Below are 17,476 nucleotides of genomic sequence, written 5' to 3' on the forward strand. Positions count from 1 at the left end.
TCTACATGGTGTACCACTGTTACAAAAGGTATGTATTGCATCTTCATATTTAGAACCGGATCAATTTTTATGGTATAAAGGGCTTTGTTCTCGTAAACAACTTGTTACGTGGTCAATTTTCACGGAGGAAATGATAGCACATAATGAGGATACAAAGAGCAACATCTTCTTTAGAGCAACACCACAACAATTGGAAGAAAAAAGAGAAAAAGGGTTTTGTTACAAAGTGGAAAGCAAAATTATGGCAACAAAGAAGTCTACCCCTCACACCTATAAAGATGGAAGTGTTGTTTCTCCTAGCCTTCCACAACCTACAAGGGTTACACCACAACGATTGGAAGAAAAAGGGCTTTGTTACAATTGTGATAACAAATACATTAAAGGTCATAAGTGTGCTGAGAATAAATTATTTTACATTGATTGTGGAGAGGAGGAAGAAAATGATCAAGAAAAATTAAAAGAAGAGTATATACATCAAGAACCAACCCTAGAGAAAGAAGAAATGAATCTGACCATATCTTGTAAAGCATTGGAAAGAATTACCACTCCTAAAATTGTCAAGATAGAAGGACATATCAAGAAGAAAAAGGTTCAAGAAGTGAACGATCACATTGAGAAAGAAGAAATGAATCCGACCATATCTTGTAATGCATTGGACGAAATTACCACTCCTCAAACTATCAATATAGAAGGACATATCAAGAAGAAAAATGTTCAAGAATTGAAAGATCACATCGAGTCTCAAGAAATCAATCCAACCATATCTTGTAATGCATTGGAAGAAATTACCACACCTCAAACTATCAAGATAGGACATATCAAGAAGAAAAAGGTAAGAGTGTTGATTGATTCGGGCAGTACTCATAATTTTATTGATTGTAAGATAGCCAAGGAATTGAATTTCTTCCTATATCTAGCACTGGAGTGTCAAGTGATGGTTGCAAGTGGAGGAACCATAAATTGCTCTGGAAAGTGCCATAATATCAAGCTATCCATGGGAGAATATATATTGAATAGCCCAATGCTTTCCATTCCAATGGATGGTGCTGATGTTTTACTAGGAGTCAAATGACTACAATCTTTGGGTACGATAGCTTTTAATTTTCAAGAACTTTTCTTGAAATTTTTTTTGGGAAGGAAAGGAAGTTGAATTGAGAGGTATCGAAGGGAAACCTGGAAAGATAATCAACTCTAACAGCATGACAAAGCTTCTAAATAAAGAAAAATGGGGTGTAATTGCACAATTATGTTCACTAGAGGATCCCACATCGAAATCATGTATTTCTCCACATCTCCAAAACGTTTTGTACAATCATTCCAAGGTATTTGAGACTCCCAAAGGCTCCCACCTATTCGTGAACATGATCATGCTATTCATTTGATTCCAAGAAGAGTTCCTCCAAACATTAGGCCTTACAGATATCCATATGCCCAAAGGAGTGGGAACTCATTCAAAAGTTGCAGAAGATCCCAGTTCAAACTATATTGTGAGAACTTGATAAGGAAGGAAAAATCATATTGGAACCTGAAGCAGTCACAGAATCGAGAAATCAACAGCTACGAAATAGATCAATTTCAGAGTATCTCATCAAGTGGAAGAACTTACCCGTTGAGGATTCCACATGGGAGGACAAGAATTTATACAGAAGCATCAAGAACTACTCAAGCGTTGAGGACAACACTTTTTGAAGGAGGGGCATGTTAGGTCCCTATACTACTAGTGTAACCCCTTATTGTTATTAGTACAACCCCCTTATTATATTGTTGTGCCCATGTAGTCCCCATATTGTTATTGTTATGCCCCATAGAAGCCCACTATTGTTATTATTGTGCCCTTACATTATTATTGTTATATCGGCTTTGATTATATTATGACCCCATAGACTCCTATATATAGAAAGGAGGTCTTGTCATTTGTATCATCTAAGAATTGTTCATTTGTGTAATGTAAAGGAGGTTGCCCCCTCGAAGAGGCTTATTTCTAAGGCGTTGATTTATCTTTTCTATCTTTTTGTGAGATGGTTTCCTAACAAGTAAGTAACTGATCTACCCAAGTCATGACATCCTTGTCAGTCCAGAAGCCTCCTAATGTTGAAGCTACTTCTGTTGCTATCCTGTGCTCCCTCTGCTGCCTCTACGCTGCTGCAAACACTTTTGTGCTGCTCGCACTGCTGCAACCTCCACTGTGCATCTCGCACTGCTGCAAACACCTTTGTGCCTCTCGCACTGCTGCAACCCCCACTGCGCTGCAACAGACCCCAACACTCTAGCACTGCCTTGTCTCTCCATCGCATATTGCTTCTACCGACATCCGTCATCTTGCTACTGTCATTCGGGGCTCCCATAGCCAGATATTATCCAAGAGTTTGGGTACCTCAAGGATCGTGCCCCTCATCTTTTGTAGTCCTCTGGACTATAGCTCGATGTCTCCCCACCTCTTCTCTAGAGGTGCATGAGCACTCATGGCATAGTCATCATTTGTCTCAACTTCTTTCTCCACCATAGCCGGAGCTGCCTTGGAGTTCGAAGTCTCTCCCTTATTCTTCTTCCTGGAACATTGGATTGCATAATGACCCAACTCCCCACAATGGAAGCACTTCACCTTGGAGATGTCCTTTTTCCTCTTCCCCTATTGTCTCGCAGATGCCAGAGCCGCATCCTCCTCTTTCTTGATTAGACATCCTTTGTTGCTACTTCCTGCGTTGGTCAGCCGTCTGATCTCTTCTTGGTGAAGAGCTGCCCACATCTCTTTCCATCATGGAAGATCAGCTCTACCCAAAATGCTTTGGACAAATGTCTCCCGATCCTCTGAGACTGCATTAAGAGCAGTTCTCACCATGAACTCCTCATCTGGGGTGGCCCCTATGGAAGTAAGTTGGTCCCGAATCTCTTGCAACCTGCTGAGGTATAGATCTATCTGCTCCCCCTTCTGCATCTGATACGACCACAGCTGATTCTCCAACAACATCTTCCTCTGCACGGAAGTGCCCTGATATAATGTCGTCAAGGTATCCCACATCTCCTTTGCCGTGTTCTTCTCGACAATATGCGGTACTACATGATCCTTGACCCCATCAAGGATTATGCACTTTGCCTTCGCCATTGCATCCTCATACCTTTCATTATCAACTGGGTCGACTAGGATAGCCACAGTTCTCAAGGCGAAGCCCTTGATGCGATGTCTATCCAGAACAGACAGGATCTTGGCCTTCCAGATGACAAAGTTGGAGGCCTCGTCCAACCTGTCCTGATCCCTCAGTCTGTTCATTGCCATCTTTGCTCCTTTTCTGGACTCCCTCTGAGTCTTGACTTCCCTCCTGGAAGTTCTCTCCTAGACTCCCTCTGAGTCTCGATTTCCCTGCTGGAAATCTTCTCGCCAACTATCGATCCACTCCTCTCCGATCCTCTTTGCAACTCTAACTTGGATCTAGATTTCTTGGCTAGAAATCCGTCAAGGCATCGACTCCCTCTACCTTGGTTTTGTCCCATTAGGTATTGTTCTGCTTCGACAACAACAACATCCCACCAGCTTCCTAATCCACAATCTGCCCATAGCTCCCTATGCCCCAGCAACTGAAGAAACTGAGCCTTCCAGCTCTGCGCAATCCTGACAAAGGTTGAATCGCTCTTCTGGCCAATTGCGTCAAGCCTACCTGACTGAGTAGGATGACGTGACTCTTCTTGAGCCTCTTTTGCCTCTCTCTGCCTTTACGTTGGCCCTCTCTTTGGCTCGACACAGGCCCTCTACGTCACTCCTTCTTTGCTGCTTTATTCTTAGGAGCAACTCTGTCTCTCGGGACAACTGCTATCGCTGCAAATACTTTTGATTATGTTGGTGCCTTCAGTCCTCTCGTGATCTTCAATCCTTCGATACCATGTTGGAATTTCTAAGTCTGACACGGTAGAAATCTTATTGCATTATCTGGTTTATTTCTCCTACTTGTTTATTTATTTAACAAGTTATTTATACATATAAATATCGAAAATAAACACAAATGCAACCCTAACTCATATACAGATCAACAACTGAAATACTAGACAAACACCCAAGGGACAATGTTATTTTTGGACAATCATCCTTGGAAAAACCCAATGCGGGAAAACCGGTGCAACAATTCAGAAGGTTTTGTTATTAAGCAACTTTCTTGAGTACAACTAGGGTGTCGAACTGGCTCACCCAACAAAGATTTTTACACGACAATAATACCTCTTCTCGGAAGCAGATATTCAACAAGTTTGTCCCACGAAAATCCTTCTGGCACTTCTCCAAGGCTCTGCATCAGCCCTGCTAGCTTCAGTGTCACTCTAGAACCATTTGCGTCAGCGTTCTGCCTCTCTGCGTCAGTTCTCTAGCCTTCTGCATCACCCACACAGGCCCCTCAGCCTATGCGTAGTCTCTAGCTCCCTCTGCGTGGCTCATTCTCCATCTGCGTAGCTTTTGTTGTCTCTGCGCCAGCCTCTTTGGTCACTGTGCTGACCCTCAGGCACTATGTCTGCCTGTCTGCTATGTACTCACTGCCCCTCGCTGCAACTCAGATCACTTGTTTGAATTTTCTCAGCAAACCTTGCTCAAAAAAATTGAACTGACTTATCAATCTTGGTGTATCTCCAACTGACCTTCAAACCTCCTCCTATACTTTTCTTGTTGAGTCTTCAACGGCCGAGATTAAGTCTCTAATCAATGGCTAAGATTATATTTGGCTTGATCCATGTCATTTAGAACATTCTCACCCAATTTTATATTAATACACATTAACATTTTAATTTTCCTAAGTTTAGACTTAGGAACCCCATTAAAAATATTAATTATTTTAATATCTCTCTAACTGGGTGGAATTTCCCCAAACCATTTCTGGGTCTTGGAGATCTCATGTGCTTTAGCCTCTCCACCAATTTTCATGGCTAGAGCACATCCGATGCTACCACAAATCAACTCTACATGCTAACAGAAATGATACTAATGTGCCTAGCCTCGGTAGCTCTTGCATCCAATATGCCAACAAGAGAGCATTGTCTCCATATAATGCCTTGATTGATGGCTTGCTGATGGCACCTCATCCGAGCAGCCCCTGCTAGAGTATGTTGATCATCCTACAATCCCATGTATACCCAATGCCCTCGGACAACCCACGGAGTCTACCTGGCCCCTTGTCAATCCAACCCGACACTAGTGCTGATGTAGAGCTGAAAGTGTGTTGGCGCTCGGTCACCAGATCCATCGCACTGCGAATACCATCACTAACCAAGCCCATGTTGTGATGGGAAATCTCACCTTGATCCCAACAGCAATCTGGCCCTTGTACTCCCCTAGTAATCCACAACCTCTGCTGAAATATGGTCATGGATGTACCCAACTTCCTAATCTGCTCCATCGAGTACCAACTCAGTTCCTCTCGCCATCCAATCCCAAAGGAAGGATCAAAGGTACATTCTCTTGTGTATGGAACAATCCCTTCATGCTGATGCTGTGCCATACTTAACTCAAGCCACTGGCCCTTACTGACCTGGACATCCCCTATGATCTATGTAGACAACTCCGCCTCTCTCCATCCAATGCATAAGGGTGAGATAATAATGTTGTGGACCTCGTCGACGTGCCTCTGAAGCGAACTGTGCTGAAATCCCAATGTGTGCTCTCCGCGTTGCCCCTCGTCAATGCCTAGCCCCAAGGATGACCGCTCATCCTCCTTCGTCACGACCTCAACTTGAGCCTCCAACTGCTCTTCCATCGACAACCCATCATATAAAACATCCTCACCAGTTAGTTGTAGGTGACTGTCGTCTGGCAACTCTTGTTGAATTTTCTAAGTCTATCCGTTAGAAAATTAATCTATATTCTACTGGTTTATTTCTTCTACTTGTTTAAATTCGAACAAGTTATTTAATACATTTAAATACCAAAATAAACACAATACAGTCACAACTATAGATCATCAACTGAAAGAAAACAAGCACACAAGTGACACCGTTATTTTTGGACATTTCCCTGGAAAAACCCAATGTGGGAAAACCGGTGCAACTATTCAGAGGGTTATTTTATTATGCAGTGTATTTGAGTACAACTGGGTGCCTAACCAGCTCACCCGACAGAGAAAAATACACGGCAACAATACCTCTATATCCGGAAACAGGTATTTAGAAAACATGTCCCACGAAACCCTCTCTAGCACAACTGAAGCTTTAGCACTGGCCCTTCTAGTTTGTGCGTCAGCCTCCTGCTGACCTGCGTCAACCCCAGGACCCTCTGCGTCACTCCAACAACCTCTGCGTGGATGACGCAGTCCCTCTGGCCTCTGCATTGTCTCTTCTAGGCTCTGCGTAACCTGTACTGGTTGCTGCTCTCGCTCTCTCTGCTTCTGCGCTGGTCTCTCAGTATTGTCTCTGCCTCTCTGCGTCTTTACCTCGTACTCACTACCCCTCACTACTGATCACTAATTCAACTTTTCTTAGCAACCCCGCTCTAGCAAAATGAATGACTGATCACTCTAGTGTGTTCTCCAGCTGACCCTCAAGCCTCTTCTTATACTTTTCTCATTGGTCATTCGACAGCTGAGATTAAATCTTTATTCAATGACTAAGATTAGATTTGGCTTGATCCATGACATTTGGAACCTTCTAACCCAATTTTTTATTAATACCCATTAATATTTTATTTTTCCTAAGTTTAGACTTAGGAACTCCATTAAAAATATTAATTATTTTAATATCTCCCAAACTGGGTACAATCTGTCCAAACCATTTATGGGTCCTGGAGATCTCATGTGCTTTAGCCTCTCCACCAATTTTCATGGCTAGAGCACATCTGATGCTACCCAAATCAACAACTCTATCATAAATATGGATGCCCCTATACCTATTGGCTCCTCATCAACAGTGGAGATGTCTCTTAGCACCTCATCAACCTGTGGTGCGCTGCTATCACCTAAAAACTTGATCACAACACTAGGTACCTCATCAACTCTTGACATCTCATCAACAGGTGTATGCTCAACTATCTCCTTGCCAACCATGCCCCATTCAACTACTTTTTCATCCTTTGCCTTGATCCTCCTCATCATCCCTGCATAATTCCACTGAATATCCACTGATTTTTGCATGTCTCTTAATTCACAAAAGTCCCAAAAGGAGAGGGGCGCCTGAATGTCATGTCCGAATGACTGGTATGCCCTCCAATTTCCTGACAATAACTCCACATCAGTTGCAATCATGTCTTGCCATCTTAATGCATTATCCATAATTTGGGCCTAGTGGATTTGTTGTATAATTGAGAATGGTCTTGATTGCCAATTGTGGTATGAATCCGCTGCTCGCCCACATCAATCATCATTTGTTGCATCCTAACCACCTCATTCAAGGTTATTGCCATGTTGCTTGATTTTAACCTTTCCTTGGATCCCATGATTGCTTAGCTTTTTATTCAGGTCTTGTCATCATTTGGCTTAAGGCCCACAGCTTGGCCAAGATCATGCTCTGATACCACTATAATATTCCTAGTGGAAAATATTAAGTGATAACAACAAATAAAGCATAAACATGTAATCATAAAACTAACACACCAACATATTGACAAATTGCACTAGAAATTGTACCAAGAGCTGAGCCATTTTATTAATTGAGAAAACAAGGTACAATAAATGAAAAAGGGAAACTTGGGCTTGCTACAACAAGTTAGTCAAGTACCAGGTGAAAATGGAGCTACCCAAGTGCTGGAAATTGCTCTCACCAAGTCTCTGCGTTGGCCCAATAAATTCTACTACTGCTGGCTGGAATGGAATTGGTGTTTCGACCCTCTAGACTGCTAAGAAAATTCCAGGAAATCAATTGGAGCCTCCTCACAAGTAACCCAAAATAACCCAAAAAAAATCTCACGGACTCAAGTGGTGGAAATGGTTCCAAAGTGAACTATGCCATTTTCCAATAATTTATGTTGTTGCCTACTGACAAGAACACTGATTTCTGCCACAAATACTGCCCAAAAATTTCTAAAAAACTAACCTCGGATTCCTCTCATGAAACCCACAAAAACCCAGAAAGAGTTTGGGCTAAATCCATCGACCTACAGTGACCCCCAACAAGTGCAAATCGACATATTTGGCCAGAAAACGTCCCACATTTTGATATTATGGAATTATGACCAAATTTACAACTAGCTAAATTCTCCCTTGAGGTTTACCTCCAATATTTGACCCTTATCTCTCCATAATTCTTCTCCCTTCTTCCCTTGTGCAGGCTAAGCCAGAAACCCCTACGCACTTCCAAATAAAGAGAATTTCGTCCCATAGATTTGTTGCTCTTTGTCCCTGCAAAATCACCACAAAATTCTCGGCGCCAACTAGGAAAATCCTCCTGCAAATAACTTAGACTCCAACACGTTGTATGCTGGACCACAATGAATAACTCGAATTGCCTCTATGCTCGGAAAATACACAGAGATGGAAATATTGCTGCCATTGAAGCTCTATGAAAGCCCAACCATGGACTCTCCAAATTCCCAACTAGGGAGGCACTCGAAGTCCTCCGAAGATGCGGTGGAATCCCATCTGGAATTCCTATGCTAAACAACACTCTACCCTTGCGATAAACAACTCCAAGAGAAGATGAAGTGTTAAGTGTAATAGTCAAAAGATGATCCACAAAATGAGACCACCCTCCTTATATATTTTCTCTCCATCCTTCTAGACTCCTTTTAATATTATTTTATTGGTGGGGGCCATTTTCCACCATTCTAATAAAATAATAATTTGTTGCCAAACTGCAATAAAATAATACTTGCTACCTTTCTCCAAAATACTGGTTGCCCCTTTTAATTAATATTACCAAAATTGGGTAAACCATGCTCACAAAATTGGGGATATTACACATTCTTATATCAAGGCATATTGTTGATTAGCTGGTAAATTTGCATCACTTTGTGGGTTTAGTTTTGGCTTGGAGTTGGGCCAAACCCTTTTTGGGTATTTTTGGATATAAGGAGTGGAGCCCGTGGCTGCAATTTCAGGGTGATCCAGGAATTCTTCAAAGCAGAATCTTCAGTCCCATTCTAGCAGTAGCAACAGTAATTTCCTAGGTAGTGCGCAGTACCAGTTTGGGCCAGTATTTCCTCCAGATCAAAGTTGTCTCACCTGGGTTTTGCATAGCTTGCAGTAGCAAGCCTAGGTTCCATTTTCCTTACTCATTGTACTCATCATTCTTGAGATTAATAAAATGGCTCAGTTGTTCTGCTTTATTTTCTTAGTGTTTTGATATGCATGTGCGGTATCTATTTATGGTTTTTGTTCCTTGTACATGTTTCTATTATTTGTTGTAAATTTTCAATTTGGAATATTACAAAAAACTTGATAATTTGAGTAATTGTTCTTGAAGTTTTGGCCGCGGGGGTTGGAAGACCTCAAATACAAAGTCTTCTGGATTTGGGAACCGAATAGGTTGATCCTAGATAGGCTGGGAGGAAACGATCAATTTGGTAGCAGGAGCGGTTGCAACAATAGTCCAGAAACATCTTCAAATGGATATCTAGGTATTTTTCTGCATTTAAATTGTTAAATTTTGGTTAAATTGAATGTTCGAGTAAATTGCAAAGTTTAGGTTTTTTTTTTGGAATTGTCGAATTTAATTATAATTCAAGGCATTAAAAATTCCCTGCAACCAAGATTAGAAGATAAAATCATAAATCTGAATAATTCATATAATTCCAACTAGAGTGGCAATGGTGTCCACTGAAATTGGATGGGCACTAGCTAGGGTGGCAATGATGTCCATCAAAACTTGTGCGAGAATCTCGCCTGAAACTCTCAATGGTGAAATTCACTTGAGCTCCAATCCAATCACAATAAGAAGTCATACGATAGAATGATGAGGAATGACTTCCTCTTCCCTTTTTATAGGACTTTTTTGAATCTTCTCCATCCTTTTAGAAATCTTCTTTTCTATTATTTATTATTATTTTATTGATGAGCCACTTATTTTCTCTACATGACTTTTTGCCCCTTTTTATTGATAATTATATGCCACTTTTACTAATAATAATAATATCAAACTCCTTAGCCCCCTTAGCAAATTACCCCTCTTGCTAGACTAAAGGAGACAATTAGGCCAACGGAAATGATGTCTCTGCACTCAAGAAGTCAAGGAATAGTATCTCACTGTTAAAGAAATTTATAAGTCAACATTCTGAAGAATTGGTCAGATAGTGTGATGTTCCTTTTTCTGGTGTTCCTCATGGCATGGTTAGGGTGGACTTTCAGGGTTGGAGGCAGATAGGTCACAGGTGCAGGTTTACGTCATCGACAGGCCTGGGAGCTTTTGGAAATGTTTTATGGGGCATGGAGGAGTTCACTTGTCATATTCCATCACCATGATTGATTCCGCACTCCTTGCTTCTTGTTCCATTGCATTGTGCCTAACTCAATTAATTACACATAAGGTGGCATTCTGAAAGGAATATTTGAAGGAACACCTTAGTGTAATAGCTCGTTGGAACCGAAATGAGAAGATCTACAAGATAGGATGGTTAGAAGTGATTTCTAGTGGTTCCAGGAGGCATGATGACCAATTTACCATTTTCCCAAATTAAAAAGATATTTTAATTGAAATAAAAAGAGGGAAATGTGCTCAATGATTAAAATAATAATAAAATAGGAGGTTCTAGAGGGGTCCATCAAATCTATTAAAAGAGGATGAGGAGGCCATTACAAGAAGTCTTGGATTGTTGATATTTTCTGTTGATGAGGTTTGGAGAACCTAGCTCCCAACTTCTATAGCCCCAAGACAGAAACCCTTGGGTTTGCTAGTGGGTTTTGGACAAAAACCCAACACTCTTGAGGAGATTTCACTAAGAAATCTCACAGTGCTTCATTGGAGTTTTGGAGAGAGCAGTTTTGCAGTAGTAGGTTTGCAGCAGTCTTTTTGCCGGGTCATCTACATCATTGCCAGGGTTATTCATCATTTGGGGCAAAGATTTTTTTATGGGCTTTGCTCCGCTTGCTTGGCAAGCTCAGGTTCCACTATTCCTTCATGTTGATGTACTCTTTCTAGTGAATGAATAAAATATCTCAGTGATTTTATTGGCGTTTATTTGTGCATCAAATTGTTGGTTGTGTTTATTTGTGATTATTTTGCAGTTCAAGTTCATCTTTGATATCTACTGTTAAATTTTCCATTAGGGATATTACAGATAGGTGTATTTGCATTTAAGGGACATTACAGTGTCCCAAAATCCATTGACATTCATATATAGGGACATTACACACATGCAGCGGCAGCGGGGATCACTTGAGGGATGGCTTGACTCCTTTGTAGTGCATTCGATAGTGTACATTACTTCATTCTAAGAGTAGATATGACTTTCTGGCCCCAATGTTGCCCCTTCAAATATGAGCATTATGACTTGAGCAACTTCTACATGCTTCTACACCTCTTTATGTACCTCTAAATGCTGAAATGTTGAGCTTGAGAGCTCTGGCATTGGACTATTTAATGATGTGCATAGATGAACGTAGGACACCCACAAGCTAGCCTTGATCCTATTTGATGGACAATGTCATGTTCTGGAGCCCAAATGAGGATGCATGTCACTGTGATGACTTGGGAGGGCTAGCACTTTTTCCCTTGGTGTCGACGCTTTCCCTGGATAGTGCCACGTCACTCCTACATGCCTTGGAAGGGTGACATATGCATCTTTATGGATGACATCATGTTGGAGGAGGTGCCTTTAGGAGACGTACCCATGCATTTTTAGGTTTTCATGTGGTGAGGAGCAATCTTGGAGCATTTCATCACTTGCTTGATGCATTATTCATCATTCTTGGAAGATCATGTCATGGTGGAGAGCATTTTCCCACATGTGTGGGCTATCTTTGGCATTTTATTATGTTTAAGAGCCATCTCATGGTCAACTTGTGACCATTGACATAGTTGAATAGTCTGGTAAACGTTTTTAGGGATTTACTTGTATAATTATGAGAAAATGACTTGGTTACCCTCATATACATGGAGAGGAGTCACATTTCATTTTCATCATCATCATTCATAACATTGCACTAGCTATTGGTCTCTTTTTCCTTAGAAGTAATGTGGTTTTATGGAGAAAATTGCCCTTTGAAGGGAAATTTTGCATGGGGAGACTTTTTTGGGATTGATTGAGGAGTTTCTTATGGAATGGTGTAGTTTATTGTTTATATTCTTCCATTTTGTGCCATATTGAAAATTACAATTTTTTTCATTTGAATCTTAATTTTTCATGGTAGATAAAATTTGTTTTTTGAATCCTTCAAGAGAACTTCAATATATGCATCTCTTGAATTTAAAATCTCTCATTTAAGGAAGTTTCTAGGGTTTCTAAGTAGAAATGACCATTTTCTCACCCTCTTCATCAAGGTCCTCTTCATAAATTTTGCCCTAAATGACTCCATTTCCCAATTAGATCAAGGCACTAGTCTAATGGGTGTCAATCATACCCTAATTTCTATATTATTCTCTTTTCTTGGCAACTAGGTCTAGGGTTAGGTTAATTTTTTCTGCAATTTAATATTTGTGATATTTCACTATCAAAGGGATTGCATTTAACAAACTTGAAAAAGACAAAATCTAGCATTATTCACATGATAAAACCCTAAAAGAGAGCTGACATCACTGTATTTATTATTGTTTTATGCATTCTTCAGCCATAAAACTATATCTTTTGTCCTCAACTTAGTTTACCTCTTTGATATCCTTGTTCCTTTGTTGATCCATCATTGATAGGTTGTCTTCTAGTGTTGTTATATGCCATCATGTGCTGGAATTGTGAATACTTTACAAACCCTAACTTATAGCATCTCTTTTTTGAATTACATAGGTTCTAACTTCTAAGGAAGTGTACTTGGACTTTGGTAAATCTTATCTTAGCCATTATAGGCTCCACCAATACATTTCCTCTAATCATTAGACCTTGCATCACCATGAAGCCTTTATTTATTGAATATCCTTAGATGATCTTTATTGGGAAGCCTCCCTTGTGGATTTCAATTCACTGCTAAATAGCTGGTGAGAAACCATTGAGGTGACACTGGTGGCTGATCTCTTGTTAGTAGTTACTATAAGACCTAGATTGCGTAGTGGGGATTTGCACCAGGCCTGCTATATTTTGCAGTAACAAGAATCATTTTCTAATGAATTTTCCATCTTTTAGACATAGTCCTTGAGTTGCCATCTTTAAAAAATACATAATATTTCATATTTGTTAGAAAACACTAGAAATTGAGAAAAGTAGTTTGTCAAAAGTTGATGTCACATAGCTTGTATGTTTATTAAAGCTTAGCACAATCTATTGTTTGAATATATTTTCTAATCCTAGACAAAATCATTTTGAATCTTTATAAGTTTTGTAAATGCCTTTATGAGTTTATATCTCTATATCGTTTCTTTAGTTTATGGTTTTTCTCATTGAATACTATTTGGTTGGCTATCATATTATGGTCCAGATCTATCCAGTTACAGTGCTAGGTGGTGAGCAATATATACGAGCATTGAAAAGTCCTTTTCGTGACATCCCTATGGTTGCTTCTCAAGGAATTACAATGGGTTTGTATTCCATTTCTTGATTGATTTGCATGATTATTGAAATGGTATCTTTGTATATACTTGGGTATATTTAAACATAGTTTGCCTGTTTGCATTAGAGTGGGGTTTAAAATATATTATGAAGTAAAGAACTCCAAATTCTTTATTTTATTCAAACAATTTGATGATGTACTATATAATCATAATAATCTTATTTTTATATTGTTTCTTGTATTTCACTTGGCTTTTGAGTATAAACTAGTGTTGTGTTTATCGACTATATATTGCCCTTATCATGATATATTGTGTAATATCATGTTTGGATATTTTCATTAAATTCACAGGGATTTTATTTTGGCAATATTATTCCATGGAACACATTCTAAAACTCCATAAAATGTGCAAAAATTAATACGAAAAATATTTCCAACAGTTTATTTAGATTTATTGCAAGGCCCATAAATACATAGTGTTGCTACTTTGGCAAAATATTGCAACATGAGAAATAACCAGAAATGCAGCTAAACTCGGCTTTATTATATTAACTAAAATAAGGTTTTACATGCCAATACAAACTGGAAAATAGATGAGACATAACAAATGCAGCCTACAAAATATCTGCTATAATGTTGATCTTGGCCTCCCAAATCTGAACTGGAAATAGCGCCCAAATTGGAGATTTGGATGATCCCCACTCCAATCCACAAATCCGCTCCAGATCTGCTCACATCTGATGTTGACGACGCTCCGTGAGATTTCTGCCTAAGGCCTCCTCAACAGTGTGTTGGGTTTTCGTCCAACTCACAAAAGGAAACCCAAGGGTTTTCATCTCGGGCTCTCTGATCCTGAAATCCAAGTTCTAGAAATTCTCCAAAGGAAAATACCACCAATCCTAGATATCACAAATGGCTTTCTACCCGTCCTTTTAACAATTCGATGGATATCTCTCTAGTCTTCTAGAAGCACTTTTATTTTATTATTTTACTCCCACTCTAGAAGCTTCTCCCTTTTATTTTATTTAAGTGACTTTTATTTTATCTTATTTAAGTCACTTTTATTCTTGAAAAATGGTAAAATTGCCTCCACAATCTCTCCAACCATTGAAAATCATTTTTTTGTGAAAATTCCAAAAACCAGAATCCTATTGCAGCAACTGGTATTATTTCTTCTAATTGATAAATTAATTATTCAATTTATTGCTATGGAAACATCGAAATAAACACACTGCAACCTTCACAAATAAAACTGCGGAAAACAAATAGAGTTGGAACTGAGAAAATACTTATACACACACATAAAAATGACACCGTTGTTTTTGGACAAAATACCCGGAAAAACCAAATGCAGGAAAACCGGTGCAGCAGATGAGGATTTTATTTTATTATGCAGTAGTGAAAATATGAGTACAATCTAGATCCCTAAAACTGACAATCGACAACAAGAAAATCTGGGCAAAATTATTGAAGGGAATTACCCTTCCTCCACAAGCAATCCTAGCACAACCTGCCTTCAAAAAACTCGGCCTCGTGGACCCTCTACGTCAGCCTCTACGCTACTTTGCGAAGTCTCTATGACGTCAAGCCTCCAACCAGTCTTTGATGAAGTCGTTCTACCTGCCTCTGTTGAAGAAATTATCTCTCCAACACTCTGGGACCTATGCTCAACCTCTGGAACTGAGAATGAATCTATCTCCAGCAAATCGAATTGCCAATATGAAGCAACTACGCAGTCCTCTGTGCTGCCTCACTGGGAATAACTTAGCCCTCTTGCTGTTGCCTCTCCGGATTTGGAAAACTTCCTCTAGACTCACTGTCCCTGCCCCTTACTCACTGCTTCGGTCTTTTGCTCTCTGGCAGCTGACTGTTGCTACTCTGGAAATCGATTTGCCAAGGAAATCAAATTTTTGGTGTTCTCTAGTGTGTTCTCCAAGTGCTAATTGACTTCCTCTTATAATCCATTGTTGGAGCACCAACGACCAAGATTAAAACTTATTTGATGGCTAGGATCATCTTGGAATCGATCTGTGTGAGTTTCTAGATGATTCTTACCTTGAATTAATTAATACTAATTAATTAACCGGTTTTCCTAAGTTTAGACTTAGGAAACATTAAAAAAAATTGGTTAATAATCTAATTAAGCCACTTTTAGGTGGGATTTCCAGAAACGATTTCTGGGTCCTAGAGATCTCATGTATTCTAGCGTCTCCACCAAATTTCGTGGCTAGAACACATCTGATGCTACAAAAACTAACACTCTCTCTTATCGAGGAATGTGTTCTAGTGCTGCACACCCTACCACAACACTCTGTCTCTGTATCATCTCCTATCATGTTGTTGATGTCTGGCTGCTGCTGCCCACCAACTACTACGCAACTCTAATGGTGCATCTATGTTGCTGCTGACACTGCTATACTGCTGCCAATTCTGCATCTGCACTGCAACTCCCTCTCATCTGTTCCTGCTGCAACTGCAACATTTGCAACTGAAAAACATCCAAAATACTGAATCAACTTTGTTCAATATGATGCATCTGTCTCCCGAGTGTCTGACTATTACTAGCATCTGCATTGTCACTGAAGAATCTGTGTTGCTGCTAACTTTGCACTGAGCCACCTTCTCTGTTGTCAACTCTGCACTGCGCTCATCAGTATCTGATTGCTACTAGTCTGCGACTGTCACTTTGGTACTGACTGCATCAACTGCCTTTGATCCATCCTGCTACTGAATACTGTGGGCCCCTGTAGCAAAGCACTGATCCATGAGGTGGACTCCTCAAGGAACCTGTGCAATCTCTGTAGTTCTTTGGGACTACAATACCAAATCTCCCCACCTCACTCCTTGAGGTATATCTGCGAACATCGTGAAGTCTTCCTCCAACCTGGAGGACAACCTGTTGATCTCTGCAGAAGTTGCCTGCTGGTCCTGCTTCTCTGACTTGTCCTTCCTGAGAGGACATTGTTTGCTATAGTGACCAAGCTCACCACACCTAAAGCACTTGACCTTTGACAGGTCCTTCTTTTTCCTTCTTTGCTCCCCCTGCCCCTGTCTGGGACCCTTTGATGCAGGGTCACATTCTCCTCCTTCTTCACCACCTTCGATCCTCTGCTACTGCTGCCACTGATGGAGCTCTTTAATAGAGCTCGCCTGAACTCCTGCTGCTGCAAGTCTGACCACATCCTGTCCTATTCTGGTAGCTTGTCTCTGCCCAATATGCTTTGGACAAAAACTTGCCACTTCTTAGAGACATTATTCAGTGCCAACCTTACTAGCTTTGTTGGTTGAGGCGCTGCCGCAACAATTGTAAGCTAGTCTCGGACCTCTTGGATTTTGGTGAGGAAGGGATCTATGCCTTCCCCTTTCTGCATCCTGATGTGTCTCAACTTCTCCTCCAGGAACATCTTCCACTCTCGGAAGTGCCTGATATAGCTTGGCGAGAGCATGCCACATCTCTTTGGCAGTATGCTTGCCAGTTATGTGTGAGACCAATGTTGCGGGGGAGCGCCCCCCCCTCCCTCGATCCCGCTCCCAATCCGCGCTCCGGGCGGGAGCGACTCGGGAGCGCGCTCCCAAATTTTTTTTTCGCTCCCTGCCTTTTCGGGAGCGTTTTGCCTTTTTTGCAATTTTTTTTTGTAGTAATGTTCGAAATGCAATTTTTTTGAAAGAAACAAATAATTTTTGAGTGGGGCAACTTAATGATCAAGTCTAGGCCCTAGTATTGATATGCTATTCATGGTAATGTTAAATTCTTAAAGTAAAAGTGACATTCTCCTTAATCTTCATTTTCATCCTTTTACTTAAATTTTTAACATTACCATGAAATGACTCAGGATGTTTGAGAGTGGTTCTGGCCTCATTGGATTTCATATGGAGAAAGTAGAATTTTATATTTCATTCAAAATCCAACAGACTTATTAGTTTTTCAGGATTTCAGGATTTGG

The 17,476-nt window shown here is 40.3% G+C and overlaps 1 protein-coding gene across 8 annotated transcripts in view; it reads left to right on the forward strand.

Moving 5' to 3' along the window:
• LOC149239196 (uncharacterized) overlaps positions 1-17,476 on the forward strand; it is a 381,661-nt gene that overhangs the window by 225,852 nt on the left and 138,333 nt on the right. For 7 of the 8 annotated variants that reach the window (XM_089373345.1, XM_089373344.1, XM_089373343.1 and 4 more), the window contains one exon: positions 13,461-13,560. In XM_089373345.1, coding sequence (XP_089229471.1) covers positions 13,461-13,560 — 100 coding nt within the window. Of the gene's footprint in view, positions 1-9,363; positions 9,518-13,460; positions 13,561-17,476 lie in introns of those variants that run through there. The other variant, XM_089373342.1, reaches the window with a different exon arrangement.

Source organism: Pinus tabuliformis, chromosome 8 (genome assembly GCF_031772625.1).
Source record: "Pinus tabuliformis cultivar Carrire ecotype Pingquan chromosome 8, CPIR1, whole genome shotgun sequence".
NCBI classification, from domain to species: Eukaryota; Viridiplantae; Streptophyta; class Pinopsida; order Pinales; family Pinaceae; genus Pinus; species Pinus tabuliformis.